Source organism: Pinus tabuliformis, chromosome 9 (assembly GCF_031772625.1).
Source record: "Pinus tabuliformis cultivar Carrire ecotype Pingquan chromosome 9, CPIR1, whole genome shotgun sequence".
Taxonomy (NCBI): domain Eukaryota; kingdom Viridiplantae; phylum Streptophyta; class Pinopsida; order Pinales; family Pinaceae; genus Pinus; species Pinus tabuliformis.
In genome coordinates this window covers 727,848,468-727,865,679 of record NC_142307.1, presented here as the reverse complement: position 1 = coordinate 727,865,679, position 17,212 = coordinate 727,848,468, and the positions used below count along the sequence as shown (strand labels likewise).

The 17,212-nt window shown below is 39.8% G+C and overlaps 1 protein-coding gene across 1 annotated transcript; it reads right to left on the bottom strand.

Annotated features, from left to right (window-relative positions):
• Window positions 1-613: 613 nt before the first annotated feature.
• Window positions 614-1,563, bottom strand: LOC149150762 (protein FLOWERING LOCUS T-like). Its single transcript, XM_089442945.1, has 4 exons — window positions 1,333-1,563; window positions 1,176-1,219; window positions 1,027-1,058; window positions 614-918 (listed from the first exon to the last, which is right to left on the bottom strand). Exons 1-4 carry the CDS (start codon window positions 1,561-1,563, stop codon window positions 614-616), a joined length of 612 nt encoding a protein of 203 aa, XP_089299071.1.
• Between the last annotated feature and the right edge of the window lie 15,649 nt (window positions 1,564-17,212).

Below are 17,212 nucleotides of genomic sequence, written 5' to 3'. Positions count from 1 at the left end.
CAATTGGTTCTTACAATAACTTAGGGTACAATATCAATCAAATTGAATTAAAATAAAAATTGAAAAATAAATATATTTTGTTATAATCTAGTGAAGCAATTGGAAAAAAATAATGTGCTTAAGCAATAAACAGAGATCGAAAGGTAACATAGTAGCTCTTTAAATTCGAAAAAAAAAAAAGAGCACTTATAATTTCTGTTGGGAGAGATATAGAGTACAGGTTACAAAGAAAATTTTTCATTAAGGCATAGGTTGCATCGATCCTGCAAAGAAAAATATTTAATATTTTTTTGACAGAACTTTTTTTCAAAAGAAGCATACATATATTCATATACAATGGCATTCACATACCGCATTTGGAGCGTTAATATACTGTAACGTAATCTGATACTGTATTTAAAAAAATAGAAAAATATTCAGCGTAACCAAATCGAACAGATCGCAAGAAGTTATATTTTGTTCAATATTAAGCCTAACTACATCCAACAGCACTATAACACAGTAAAAGATGCGGTCTATAACGGAGAAAGGAATGTTCCTCTTACTGCTTCATTGTTTTTTACGTTATACTTAACAACACCCGTCAGACTGAGATTCTCCTCCTCCTACTGCTTCATTCTGCAATATTAGGGTTTCTGGTTTGACCTTCCTCTTCCAGATTGCTAACGATGGATGTGGACGATTCAGTATGCTCATTCTTTTGTTTCTCGTCCTCATTTTCATACTTGATGTTGAAAAAAAAAGCACCCAGCGGCGATCCTAGGTCATTAGCACGACCGAATGCTCTGGTACAGAAGTTCTCGCGCGACATGGGCCGAGCGATCGACTCCAATCCACGAATCTTGAACAATGTCAAAACTAGCATGCGAGCACCCGATCTTGGAGGTTCATAGGTAACCAGGACGGTCGGCGGTAAAACTAATATTGCAGCACAAAGAAACAAACATATTCGTGAGAGTTGGCATTACCAACGACATTCTGTGTCGACAAATTTGAAGGTCAAAACAAGGAACGCAATCTTGATACCTATTCCGGCGGAAAGGAATTGCACACTTAACCTGCACAACGTAGCGATTAACGGATTAGTATTTGTTATTAAGAAATTAATTAATGGATTATGCGCGCCATTTTATCGAAAATTTGTGTTGAGTTCAGGCGGGCGAATTATAACATACAGGTGCAGATATTCGCCTTCTGGAGCGTCGGGATCCGTCATAACCTGCTGACGGTTTTATGAAAAAAATTAATAATATGACTTTCAACTTGAGGAAATACAAATAAGTAAAGAAATATATTTAGTAACATATTGATTAAATTGGGAATTAAAGTTACCGATGCTACTAAACACAGGTTGGAGGAGGTTTGCTGTAAGTGTACATCTAAAGGATCGATTTCGTGTTGAACATCGATAGGCGGGCGTTGGACTTCATCAAGGGTTACCTCGTCGCCTATGCTGATTCTTGTATCGCCGTAGAATAGAACGATCCTCAGACGTGGATTGAAATCGTCGAGAACCCGTGGGATAACTCCGGATTCCACCAGCTTCCGCTTTGTCTCCTCCATTCTTTGCATAGCTCAATGCCGGGCGGTCCGAAATCAAGAAGAACGAAAAAGTAGAATGATGCGCGAGCGGAGGATACGTAATGAGAACAATCAATGAAATGGCGGAGCCGCCCTTCATCGATTTTATAAGTCAAAATGTTAAATAATATATATATATATATATATAAAATTTTAATTTTAATTATTAATAATTTGATTATTTTTTAATAGTAGTGATGTGTTTATGCATAGTATTCAATAATAATGTTTTTTCTGCAATATTGTTTTCACAACTAAGTTATAATAAATTAAAAAAAATAGTTATTAATAATTTAATCTTTTATTATATAAAAAATTAATTATCAACTAATAACCTTAAATGACCTTAAATGTTGTGATTATTTTTTAATAACAATAATGTGTGTATGGATAGTAATCAATAATAACTCTTTGAAGTGTTAATTTGATAATTAAGTTAAAATAAATTATCCTATTTATCTTATTTAAAAAATAAATAAAAAACAAAATTCTACCTTTACTTTCATCCAAATAGTATAAGAAATTTAAAATATAAAAATGAAGTATTATATGCTATATAGCTTGAAAGTAAGAAATCTTCCCCACTTTTTTGAAAATATAAATAAAATAAATTTATGTTTTGCAAAATTTAAATACGTTTAGACTTTTTCTTGAGGCTGAAAAAAGGTTATAGGATTAAAAATAATCTTAAAAATCAGTTTTCATGGGTGCATCTTCTGTTTATCCAAGGAACCACACTCAAGATTGCTAATGTCACACCCCTACACTGGTGGTACTCTTCCAACCGCACTATAGGAGGTGCAGCACCACCGACCACTTTCTTTTCACCAATACTCACGGTCATGGACTACGCCTTACTTCTATACTTAGTTTATTTTTCAACAGCTAAGCATATCTTTCGTTGACACATTTATCATATTAACATTATTACCATTCAAGTACACAACGGATTATCATGGGAGGGGCAACTCCCTACAACATGAGTCTGTCCATATCAATAATGTTAATCTTCATAATTACATATAAGTTTACATCCAAGGGAAACCCAAAATTTCACCTTTACACTTATACAAATTCACTTCCTGCACTCGTCGTGCAGCCTTGCCCAACCTTGGGCAAAGTCGCCTGAACTGTCGTTCAACTCGTTTGCCTCGTGCATAGCTCGCCCATTCGCCAACGCCTTCAACCATCGCATGATTCTTCGTTTTGTTCGACCCGAGCACGTTTCACCAACTCGCCCTTCGGCCCGGGCTCATTTCACCAACTTGCCCTTTGTTCATCGTTCATCGTCGCACATTTCTGCTCGAACGTGTCGCTCACCCAAACACCCTGCCACGCCCTCCATTCGAACCGTCATTCAGTCGGATGCCCTATTGTGGCCTTGCCCGACGTTCGACCAAACCCCGACCGTGCCCTCACCCGGCATGCACTTGGATGCCCTACCACACCTTCGCCCGACTTGTCATTTGCCGGGACGCCCTGCCGCGCCCTCGAATGATTTCTTGAACGAACGCCCTACCGCACCCTCACCCGGTATTTGAACCAACTGTTCAACCAGACGCCTTGCCGCGCCTTTGCCCGAGTCATCGTTTGCCCGAACACCCTGCCGCACCATCGAAAGACTTCTCGAACGAACGCCCTACTGTGCCCTTGGCTCGTTCAGCAACCCGTGTGCGTGTGCCTCCACCCGTGCCCTCGACCTACACCCTAACTCATTCAGCTGCGCCTTCGACCTGCACCTTGGTTTGCATCTTCCTTTACGCTTAGGTGCTATGGTCTTCTTCCACCTGCACCTTCGCCTTGTGTTTCAGAACACAACTTCGCACTTTCCTTTTTGTTCCACCCTTGAACGCTTCAACTGTGCGTTGATTCTTGAATGAATGATGGCTCTCCAATGCCACCTTACTTATACACATGTGCTGCCATGAAGGGTCACATCGGCTTGCCTAGCCGACCCTTCATTCAGCTCCTAGTTTTAATTCTTCACATGTTGGTCGGCTGGCTAGGTGCCCCCAACCCAGGACCTCCTTACACGATAAACCAACCGCCAACACTTAGCCGCATTTCATACTTCATTCCTCACATTTTCCCTTCATCGTGCTTCTACTCCTACAGCTCGTCGCCCTCGTGCGCCCCACCGTATCGCCTACATCTCGTGGGCGTTACATTCTCCCCCACTTGAAGTCATTGTCTTCCTCGACAATCTCTCATCCCAGCAACCATTTGTCGCTCAGATAACCATAAAAATGCCATATAAACCACTAGTATGTCCTCCATAAATCAGAAAGTCTTCTCAATCCATGATCATCAACCACCTTCATTGCAATCCACACATGTTGCTCCACCATGGAAGGATGGTCCCTCCAACTTAAGCTACATGCTTACTGCAACATATTGTGTTGACCTCATCATGTATCGTCATCATGTGAACTGCTATCATGATACTCCAACACAATGCTAACACATCTTTGCACACTTCTAAACCCCATGATTCGAATTAATCGGGTGATCAGTCCAACTATCACGCTCAAACTGTGAGAATGCACATCCCCGCGCCATCATTAGTCATTTCTCAGACTCCTGTCACAACATCAACTTATTCAAGAATCCCTTTCCATATAAGCCATGTCCAGGTCCATGAAGTAATCTTCATCTTATCTGCAACATGTTGTCCATGATGTTTGGTATCAATGTGCTGCATGAAATCAGTCGCATCTATCCAACATCATCATCCATATGTGTAAAATCCATCTCCTCAAAATGAAGAGATCCTCTCGTCAATCCCGATTCTCGATGTGCCACATCCAGGTTCATGAAGCATCCTCCCTCATATCTGCAATGTGCCATCCCTCAAGTCTTGCCACAGAAACAAGTATACACTTGCCTCATCTCTCATGTATCAAAAGTGGTTAAGTCTCAGCTCAACCCATGCCTGAGTGTTGCCACCAAGGCATCATTATCACCATCGCTGCAACTCCATCACTTCAAAGTGTCTTATATCGATCCTCCACATCAAGTCACTCTTTCAAGCACACCCATACATGTACTCGAAAGTATGCACCCCATACTGCATCAAGATCCCTGATCTCTACTTCTCAATGCATCAGATCCTCCAAGTCCACCATAATATGAAGTCCCAAAAAGTCACAACCTCATGTCATCATGAGCTCCATGAGTTATTTCCAACCAACACCCCAGCAAGCATACAAGTCTCGGCCCAAAGGTCTCTATAAGATGCCTTATCTCTCCATGTAGTAGGAATGCTCCATAATCTGCTCACAATTCCAACCAAGTCCATGGCCTTGCTGTACAAGATTGTACAACATCCCCATTGGCTTATAAGTAAAACATCTTCATGTCATACTAGAAAATCCACCTGCACAACATCCTTGTCTTGGCACTCCTCATTGGATGCCCATAAGTGACACCTCTACATGTGCTCCTGCATAATGTCCCTTCATAAACTGCCATGCTCCATGTCTCCAACTCGATGTCCATGACTTAAGTTGCCCATGTTGTCCAACTAGTTAGACCCATCACAACAATCGGTCATCCTCATCCAAGCTTGCAAATCGGTCTAGTGAACTCGGTCACCCAACCATATCATCTCATGAGTCTCTTCCACCATGGCTCCCCCACTGAAGGTTCCACCAAGACTTCCTCTTGGTCTCGGCCATGAGAAGTCCACCCAGGTATCATCATACTCAAGTGTGTGCCCTCCTCCAATCTGTCCATGAGTCATGCCAGGTACTTAGCCAATTTCTCCATGTGGCTAAAGCATGACCCATTCTTCCACAATGATCATCACGTTCCTCCCTTGTCACGGGCCTTTGTACCTTCTACCATAAGGTCACAAACAACCCCAACAAGCCCTGCAACAATCAATGATCCTTGCTTTTCCATACATGGTCTCTTCATAGACATCCATGGTAAGATCCTCCCTTGCATCGGCAAACTGATTTTTCTCTTCCCTGCATACAGTTCATCTTCCAAAAGTCTCACTGAAACACAAGTATCAATAGTACTTACTTCATCATGAGGCTCCTCCATGTGAGTTTCCTCATCCACCAATGTCTGCAAACTGCACGATCCTGGTCCAACTTGAACACTTTCAAGTTCCTCCTCCATCATTGTCATATCTGCAAAATCCTCGATTATCATGGCTTCCTCTTCCTTATCATCACAATTTGCAACTTTCTCCTTATCCCGAATGAAAGCTATGAATTGCTTTTTCCCAAGAGTTAGCCATTCCAGCTTCTTTCGAATCAAGTTCTTCCTCTTCTTCAACTCTTTGAGTTTTGCATCAAACAAGTCCACTTTCCCTGCAAGTCGATAGGCTTCATCCCTATTCATGTCAGAGATCCCTTCTTTGACCAAAGCACGAAGAGCATCCCTTGTTTCGAACAAGTCCTTGCTCCATTGTGCAATTCTTTGTTCCAAATCACTTGATTCTTCAAGTAGACTTCCTTCAGATTGACTTGGCCTCGATGTGTGCCCCTGCCATTCTCTGAAGGTCATAATCCCTGCAAAACACATTTTCTGCAAAATGGACATCTTCCTCGATTCTCTGAATCATCGAAGTCACCTGCAAAACTTGAACTCCCTTCCAAGTCTTCAGTCTTCCTTCATCACATATCTCTAAATCAGCTCTGATACCACCTGTCACGTTAGTGCATTCGGATCATCTCCTTGTCCCGATAAGCTCTGATACCACCTATCACGCCCCTACACTGGTGGTACTCTTCCAACTACACTATAGGAGGTGTGGCACCACCGACCACTTTCTTTTCACCAATACTCATGGTCATGGACTACGCCTTACTTCTATACTTAGTTTATTTTTCAATAGCTAAGCATATATTTCATTAACACATTTATCATATTAACATTATTACCATTCAAGTACACAACGGATTATCATGGGAGGGGCAACTCCCTGCAATATGAGTCTGCCCATATCAATAATGTTAATCTTCAGAATTACATATAAGTTTACATCCAAGGGAAACCCCAAATTTCACCTTTACACTTATACAAATTCACTTCCTGCACCTGTCGTGCAGCCTTGCCCAACCCTGGGCAAAGTCGCTTGAACTGTCGTTCAACTTGTTCTCCTCGTGCACGACTCACCTGTTCACCAATGCCTTCAACTGTCACATGATTCTTCCTTTCGTTCAACCTGAGCGCATTTCACTAACTCGCCCTTCGACTCGGGCTTCTTTCACCAACTCGTCCTTCGTTCATCATTCATCGTCGCATGTTTTTTCTCGAATATGTCGTTCACCTGAACGCCCTACCATGCCCTCCGTTTGACCCATCGTTCGGCCGACACCCTACCGCACCCTCGCCTGACGTTCGACTGGACGCCCTACCGTGCCCTCGCCTGGCGTTCACTCGGACGCCCTATGGTGCCTTCACCCGACTCGTCATTTGCTCGAACGCCTTGCCGCACCCTCGAATGCTTTCTCGAATGAACGCCCTACTATGCCCTCGCCCGAAGTTTCAACTAACTGTTTAGCCGAACGCCCTGCCGCAACTTCGCCTGACTTGTCGTTTGCCTGAACGCCCTGCCGCGCCCTCGAACGACTTCTCGAACGAATGCCCTACCGTGCCCTTGACTTGTTCAACAACCCATGTGCGTGTGCATCCATCAACGCCCTCAACCTGTGCCCTGACTCGTTTAGCTACGCCTTCAACTTGCGCCTTGGCTTGCACCTTCGTTCAGGCTTGGGTGCTACGACCTTCTTCCGCCTACACCTTCGCCTTGTGTTTCAGAACACAACTTCGCACTTTCCTCTTCGTTCCACCCTTGAACGCTTGAACTATGCGTTGATTCTTGGATGAATGATGGCTATCCAATGCCACCTTACTTATACACATGTCTTGCCATGAAGGGTCACGTCGGCTTGCCCAGTTGACCCTTCGTTCAGCCCCTTGTTTTAATTGTTCACACGTCGGGCGGTTGGCTGGGTGCCCCCACTTGGGACCGCCTTACACTATAAACCAACTGCCAACACTTAGCTACATTTCAAGCTTCATTCCTCGCGTTTTCCCTTTGTTGTGTTGCTGCTCCTACAGCTTGTCGCCCTCACGCGCCCTCACAGTGTTGCCTGCAGCTCTTGGGTGTTATAGCTAAGATCTTGAAGAAGCATAAGGTTCCTTCGACATTTAGGCCCCTCAACACTATCTAAGCACCCTAAGATTAGTGAAAGACCCTATGAACCCTAAAGATGAGAAATGTGTTTATGTCATCCCTTGCTCGTGTGCGATTCCGTACATTGGTGAAAATGACCACTCAATTAATTAGAGGATTCTTGAGCACACAACAGACTTTTAATGCAAGGTACCACTCCTCCACTTTGGCAGAACATGTAGAAAAGACAAACCATCACATCTGCATTGAATAGGCAAGGGTCATTGGAAGGATTGATCATTTTCATCACTGTAAGCTTAAAAAGGCCTTGGAAATTGAAAGGAAGCATATCAATTTGAATAGGAATGATGGTTGGAGTATTAATAGGTTTTGGATCCCTACATTGTATCCCTAAATTTTTATAATATTTATTTATTTATTTATTATATATACATTTTTTTTATTTTTTATTTATTTTATATATATATATATATATTTTTATTTTTTACCATATTATTTTATTTTTTGAATTTAAATAATAAAATTAAGATAATTCATTATTTTTATTTATATTTGATTGTTTTATAGTTAAATTTGTTTATTTATTTATTTTATTTTTTTACTATTTTTTTAATTTTATTGTTTTAAATAATTAAATTTGATCTTATTATTACCGACAAATAATTTAATTCTTTAAACTAATTTCGGTTTATTATTTTATTTTAATTAAAAAATTCCATATTAAATTGTTATATTTTAATAGCTTGAAAATATATCTCTTCATCTATAATTGAAAACACGTCTCTTTATAATTTCCTTTTTTTGGTTTTGGGTGATTTTTACCCACAAATTATTCAACATTCTTGTAATCGTAATCGCTAGAAAACACTTATAGTTTCTTTATTTACCGAAAAATCTCTCAAAATTAATGTAAATAACAACTTTCAAAGTACACCAATTTAAATAACACCTTTCAGACTACGCCAATTTAAATCCACGTGATCTTCCATTTCTGAGTAAATTAATATGCCGTAGAGACTAACCGTTAATCCTGGAACCACTTTTCTCGATGCAACAATATGGAAATTCATGTATTGAAATGGATGTATTTTGAATCAAAGGAATTAACAATTGAACACACATTTTTGAGAGAGGAATTAATGCTTGAATCATAGTTTATCGTCCATGTTAAAGTATAACATTTCATTTTTCATGTGAAAAATCTTATAAAGAATGGTATATTCTACTAAAAGGATTTTCCAACGATGGAAATTTCCATATAAATGATTTTTTATATTTTTATATTTGATAATAATTGTGAGTGATTTATGATTTTGTATAAATATGTAATTAATTAAATTAACAAGTTAATTATGGTGTATGTGAAAAAAAAAACATGGGTTAGTTTTATCGATTATATTATTTAAATACATTTAATGAAATTTATATACATATATAATTTCATAGATTGATATGTATCATAATAAAAATATCTTTAATTTTAATCTATTAAAATTTAGAGAAATATATCATAAAATCAAATTCATTATTTAAAAATAAAATGACAAATCAACAAATTCTTAAGTAAATGTAAGAATCCCATAAAAATATTTTATTTATTTATTTATTTTGTTGTTATTATTTTTTTTATATAGAAACAAAATTTCCATCTTTTACAAAATATAAGAAAAAACTAATTCTCATTATTTTATTACAAAACATATTATCTAACATTACAAATTTTAATTGGTGCTTAATAATTTGGTTTGTACATGTAGAAATCATGAATGCCCTTAGGCTTATCCCTTTTCTATAAAACCAACTAATGACATCCATAGTCCATTTAGAGTACAAAGTACCCTAAATGATCATGTTTGGTTGTTCAAATATTTATACAAATTTATGAAGAACTCCATTTTTTTGCCACCAACACCTTAACATCATACTCACGACTGTATAATGGATTTGATACTTTGGTGAGGATACAGAAGATACCTTTTGTTAGCAAATCTACAAAAGTCAAGGACATGAGCAAGAGATAGAATATTTCTTGAGCATATCAAATAGGAGACAACTCAGGATGAGCTCGAGATGACAAAAGAATGTATTGTGCAGTATGTGACTGAGTGAGCTAACATACTGTTGACGGTGTTTGACCCGCCAACATGTCAAGGGATTTCCTTGGTAAGAAGTCCCAACTAGACCTTAGATTGTTTGGAGTAGGAGTCCCATCAATGGGTAGTACGATATCTACTTGACTGCGGTTGCGCGCAGAGGTAAGATGTCCTTGTTGGAAGCAAGGGTGTGACCTTGCAACAAGTCAAGGAAGGTGCATGAAAGGCTTTGACACATGGAAGGGAAGAAAAGAGTGCCCCTTAGAAACCTGTGATAACACGCAGCTTGAAAGGGAACACACGAGTAGAAAGACATCACGAGATGGAAATCAGGATAGTCGACGATCCAAAGTGATGGATTATAAAAACAACATGCTTCAATAAGATTCATACAAACACATACAAAATAGTCCATACATACATACGTAAATTACAACTACATACATCATTAGAGTAACGGGGATAGCCAGACTACAATAATAACATATGCATGAAACGTGTTGGATCTGTTATATTAAAACAGTGAAAGATCCAATCATACATACAACCATGACAACCACTAGCCCCTTTTGGAATTTACAGGGTAAGTTCCTCAGAAAGAACACCAAAAGGACACCGCTCACAACCAGATCTCAAATCAATACACCAGTATTTTTGACGTGGTTAAAACCCTCAAAGAGGGAAACAGTCCACGGCCTGAGCCAACATGGCCACTTCAGGCAATTTATTAATCAAAGAATGAAAATTTACATAAGCTTTCTCTCATCGACGGATTACCCGAACAATGACCCTCCATGCGCTTTAAATAGATCTCATGGACCAATCGGGTGTCAAGCCACAGATCAAGTGTCGGTAATACCGAGGAGAGAGTGAACCATCGGATCACTACATATCGTGACCGTCGGATTGTAAGTTACAAAATGTACAACGGTAAAGAAACACACTTTACCTAACTCTATACCTAACTCTATACTAGACCAAGTTGAACTTAACTATTTCCTATGTGTCGGAATATCCTAACATCCCCCCTTAAGAACAACTTGGGATAGGATTGAAGGATTTACAAATATGACACAATAGGAGAAGGAAGGAGGCACTAGAGCCTATCCCCCCTTAGTGACAACTTCCTGAACTCCAAGCATATATCGAAGTTTAGTGAACTTCGCCTCTGTGAGAGCCTTTGTGAAGATGTCTGCAACCTGATCATCTGTTGAACAATATTGCACTTCAAGAACATGGTCATGAATGAGCTTTTTGATGAAGTGCATGTGTAGTTCAATGTGTTTGCTGCGCTGATTCTGGACTGGATCTTTGCATAGCTGAATGGCACTTTGATTATCACACCAAAGTGTGGTTGGATGCTGCTGCTCAAAGCCAAAATCTGATAGGATCTGACGAAGCCACAAGGCTTCCTTACTAGCTTCCACGGCACCACGATACTCTGCTTCTGCTGACGAAAGAGAAATGGCAGCCTGTTTCTTACAAGCCCATGTAATAGGTCCTGAACCAAGAGTGAAGACATAACCAGCAGTAGACTTCCGATCATCAGGGTCACCAGCCCAATCAGAATCAGTGAAATCGACTAATAGAGGAGCTGCTTTGGCACTGTAATGAATCCAAAACTGTACTATACCTCGAACATAACGAAGTATTCTTTTAGCTGCTTTCCAATGACTTTCACGGGGGTTTTGCATAAAATGAGCAACAAGGCCAATAACAAAGGAAAGGTCAGGACGAGTATGGGTTAAATACAAGAGTTTTCCTACAAGTTGACGGTATAAGGTAGCATCAACTTCAGGAGAAGTACAAGAGACTGAAAGTTTGACTCCAGACTGAAAGGGAGAAGGGGCTGGCTTACAGTCTTCCATATGAAAATGACGAAAAATATCACAAGAATACTTGGACTGGGAAAGGGAAATACCCTCCTTGGATTGCAAAACTTGAAGACCGAGAAAATAGTGTAAGTGTCCTAAGTCTGTCATTTCAAATTTCTTTTTAAGGCTGGACTTCACATGGTTTATAAGGTTGGGATCACTACCAGTAAGAATAAGATCATCAACGTAAAGAATAAGGATGATAAGAGAGTTGCCCACTTTCTTGGTGTAGACAGTATTGTCAGAATAACACCTAGAAAAGCCAGATTCTAAAAGAAAGCTATCCATTTTGGCATACCAAGCCCGAGGAGCTTGCTTGAGACCATAAAGAGATTTCTTAAGTCGACATACAAGGCTGGAGTCTGTTTGGATGAAGCCAATGGGTTGTTCCATATAGATTTCTTCATGCAAGTCCCCATGCAAGAAGGCAGATTTAACATCCATCTGATGGACTTCCCATTTTAAAGAGGCAACAAGGGAAAGAACAAGGAGGATAGAGTTCATTTTGGCAACAGGGGAGAAGGTTTCAGTGTAGTCAATGCCTTCAACCTGTGAAAAGCCCTTAACAACAAGACGAGCTTTATGTTTATCAACTTTCCCATCTGGTCCATACTTGGTTCTGTAAACCCATTTACATCTAACAAGTTTGCGTCCCTTTGGTAGAGGAACAAGATTCCATGTATCATTCGCCAACAATGAATGATATTCTTCATTCATAGCTGCTTCCCAATGTGGATGGCCTGAAGCTTCTGCAAAAGTGTCAGGATCATGATTTACTGGAGCTTGAGCCAGTAAAGAAGAGGCTCTTTCAAACTGAGAATGTGTACGTCGCTGATCTGTAGGATCACCGGCAAGATCACCTGCTGCATCCCGAGTAGCACGGACCCATCGTGGAAGTTGAGGATCCTGAGAAGGTGGGGGAGGATTTTCATCCTCACTTTCATCATCTGAAGAAGAAATGTTTTCAAAAGTAGAAGAGATAGGAAGGGGTGGCACATCCGCCGGACTAGGCTCGCAGGCCGATTTATTTTCATCAAATTTTACATCTCTTCTAATGATAACATTTTTGGACTTAAATGGAATAAGTCTATAACCTTTTACATCTTCAGAATATCCAACAAAAGTACATTTCTCACTCTTAGGTTCTAAAGCTTTATGCTTTTCATCTGAAATATGGGCCCATGCTTCACTTCCAAAAACACGAAAGTGACTTACATCTGGTTTAATGGAACTCCAAGCTTCTTCTGGAGTGATATTCTTTAGAACCTTAGTAGGAGTGCGATTTATTATATAATTTGCACAATTAATTGCTTCGGCCCAAAAACTAAGACTGAGTCCTTTAGATTGCAGCATACAATTAGCCATTTCCTTTAAGGTGCGATTTTTCCTTTCAGCTACACCATTTTGTTGTGGAGTGTATGGAACAGTATGTTGCATTTGAATTCCATTTTCAGTGCAAAAGTTGATGAATGTGTTTTTAACATATTCTCCACCATTATCAGTTCTTAGCTTAAGAATTTGATGTCCAGATTGTTTTTCAACAAAGGCTTTGAAGGCCAAAAATGTGTTAAATACTTCGTTCTTGAGTTTTAAGAAGTATACCCAAGTGCGTCTAGAGAAATCATCAATAAAAGTTAAGAAATACTTGTAGCCAGAGAATGAAGCAACAGGAAGTGGACCACACAAATCACTGTGCACAAGCTGTAAAGGGGCCGAGGCGTGCCAAGAGGCACATTTTTCAAAGCTGTCCCGGTAATGTTTTCCGAGTACACATCCGGAACAAACACCATCTCTGCAAGATACCATAGGAAGACCTGTCACCATATTTTATTTACATAGATGCTAAAGGGAGCGATAGTTTAAGTGACCAAATCGCTCATGCCAAAGTTTGCTCACTTCATCATTATGAGCAACAAATACTGAGGGAAGATTTGATGACCCAAAGTTGTGAAACTTATACAACCTTGTGGAATCATCAGCAATACCAGTAGCTAGAATCTGTTTAGGATCTCTTAGATCCTTGATTACAACATCATGAGGTGAAAATTCAACAATTTTACCTTCACCTGAATGAGTTATCTGATATACAGATAGAAGGTTGCAGGATAAGGTTGGAACACATAGTACATCATTAAACTGACCATTATCTAGATGAACAGTTCCAGTCCCTACAACATTAAGAGATCTATCATCACCAACATATATATTTTTGGTGTTACAATCATTTAAAGAAGAAAACATGGCTTTGTTTTTGGCCATGTGATAAGAGGCTCCAGAATCAATGAGCCACTCATGAGAATGAGAAGAAGAAGATACATTTAATGCATAACCAGACTGAGATGATTGACAACGACATGCAGAAAGTGCCATTCCTAAAGATGAAGTTGAAGTTGAAGTTGAAGAATGCTCCACATGGATGTTATGTTTCTTCATGGTAGCTTCCAAGGCTTCCATCTTCTTAAAGCATTTAGATTCTAAGTGGCCATCTCGATTACAAAAGTTACAATGTCTATCAGTCTTCTTCCATTTGTTTTTATTGGTCTTATCATTTTGCTGAAATGATCTTTCATTTTGAGGCTGAGTTTGCTTAGGACCCTTGTTTGGTTTAGGACCATTCTTTTTAGGATATGACTTCTTAGGATTCTTTGAATTTGGTTGCTGCTGGGCGGCTAACGCTTTCTTGGAAGAGTTTCCAAGATTAAGAAGACCAAGGTGTAAGAGTTTTTCTTGTTCTCTTATTAAAGAATCACAAAAAGAGTCAAAGGAAGGGGCCTTGTAGTCTTTTCCTTGACAAATGAAAGCTTCCCTTGTAGAATGGAAGGTGGAAACAAATACAGAGTAGGCTGGTTCCAACTTAGTAAGGATGGAATAAATAAGATTACTAGCTTCTTTCTTAACCTTAACACCTTCCAAGAGATATCTAAGGGTCTTGAATTTGGACAAGAAATCTTCAATGCAAGAAAAATTATTAGGATCCAATGTAAGCAACTCATTTTCAAGTTGATGAGCTCTAATTTCATTTTTAATCCCAAAAACTTTAGTGATTTGTTCCAATGCTTCATGAGGAGTATCAAGTTTTGCAATATGGAATCTAAGATCAGGAGAAATAGACATCCCTATCAAACCATGTGCTTGATCTTGTCTATTTTCCCATTTTGCAGCCTTGTCTTCATCTTTTGGTTTCTTCTCTTGGCCTGTGGCTATTCTGTAGAGACCTTTACTTCTAAGTAAATCTTCCATGTAGGATATCCATTGGAAGTAGTTAGTGCTGTCAAGAATGACTTGGCATGGAATTTCCATTTAAAAAAAAAAAAAATGAAGCTGAAGATGCTGAAAGTAAGTGTTCCAATGGATAGATCTCGAAAAATTAGGCTGTTTTAAAAAAAACAGCTCTGAAAAAGGCTTTCGGATGAAGAAGTTATGGCTTTTTGAAAAAAAATTGTTGAAGTTGCGGGCAAAGTGCGCGAATGTGCGGGAATGAAAAAAAACGCCCCCACAAAATGGAGATTTGAACCCAAGACCTCTACTCTCTTAAAATAGCTTTGAACCAATTGAGCTATACAAAAAATTTGAGAGAGAGAGAGAGAGAGAGAGAGAGAGGGGGGGGGGGGGGGCTTGGGTTGCGTGCTTGCCTTGAGAAAGCTCTTTTTTCCTACAAAACAAAAACACAAAACCCAACACGAATATGCATAGAAAAATGAACCTTACGGCTCGAAGTTAGCTTTAGCCAGAAACTAAATATTTTTCTCAATGTTTCTGATTTTCCAAGATCACACTAAGGTGCAGGGAAAAGAGCATACACATGAGAAAAAAAAACTTCCTTTCTGTTTCTGATTTGCCCAGATCGCACAGAGTCGCAGGGAAAAGAGCATACGCAGAAATGAAAGGTATAGATCTGGTAATAAAAAAATATAAATAAACAGAAACCGAAATAACCAGAGAGAAAATAACAGTAAACTGCAGATAAACACCATATACCTCCAGATCTTAAAAATGACGCAGATAGGGCTACCGGAAACCTTTTCGCATGAAACGAAAGGGGTTCCTCACTGGAACAGATGCTCCGAACACAACAGAGCAGTCCTCTCAGCCCGAAAGCAGTCAGAAACAGTAGATCTAGGAAACGACAGCCGCATGCAGTTCTACCGGCTTCAGATTTGGATCACCAACGGACGCGGCCCTCAAATAGCTCTGATACCATGTAGGAATTTACAGGGTAAGTTCCTCAGAAAGAACACCAAAAGGACACCACTCACAACCAGATCTCAAATCAATACACCAGTATTTTTGACGTGGTTAAAACCCCCAAAGAGGGAAACAGTCCACGGCCTGAGCCAACGTGGCCACTTCAGGCAATTTATTAATCAAAGAATGAAAATTTACATAAGCTTTCTCTCATCGACGGATTACCCGAACAATGACCCTCCATGCGCTTTAAATAGAACTCATGGACCAATCGGGTGTCAAGCCACGGATCAAGTGTCGGTAATACCGAGGAGAGAGTGAACCGTCGAATCACTACATATCGTGACCGTCGGATTGTAAGTTACAAAATGTACAACGGTAAAGAAACACACTTTACCTAACTCTATACCTAACTCTATACTAGACCAAGTTGAACTTAACTATTTCCTATGTGTCGGAATATCCTAACAGGCCCGATAGTGGAACATTACAGTCACTGCCGCCTACTCGTCTAAAGAGATGTACTAGCTCTACACTGTGGAGAAGCCAAGGCTCATTACAATACAGTCCAAGCTTTCTCTAAGTTATACCTTTAGAAAGCTTGGCTCCAAAAAGCCTGTACAATGAGTTATGAGGTTCTATAAATAGCAAAGGGTGGTGGTACCCTTGACATTCCCCTTTGTGACTCTTTACTTACCCTTATGACTCTTCAACTTACACATGATTGTTACATTCTACTATTAACACTTCGTCTTTAACTTTACAACATCTTTACAATAAAATCTGCACATGTACCCATGTGAGACAAAAATGGACTTGAGTAAGCCATGAAAGACATCATTAAGACTCGGACAGCTATGGGAAGACTAACTCTTCGACATCCTCTCGATGATAGACGATGGTGAACTAATGCAAAGCTTGGTAGTTTGTTATGGTGTTTGCATACTCTGTGGTGACATCCTTCAAAAAGTGACCTCTTGCCTCTGTTGCATCCGGGTACAGTGATTTGGCACCTCTATCCAACTCGTCAGATATCATGCACATCATGGACTTGAGTTTAGTTGGACCAGCAACATACTGGTGCATAGTGTCTGTGCTGGTGGATATGCACATCAACTGATCAACTTACATGTCCAGCTCTAGTTAAACTTGGTTCTTTGTCTTCACCTTGGTGAGTCTGCCAATGGATGGGATCGCATGTGTGTGCACAATGACATCCATGCTCCTGAACACTTGTGCATGTGCAGCCTGTAAGTTGGTGATGAGTTGCGGGAGTTCCTTGTAGTTCCAAATCTAACTCCGGATGCATGCCTTCAACTCCACTG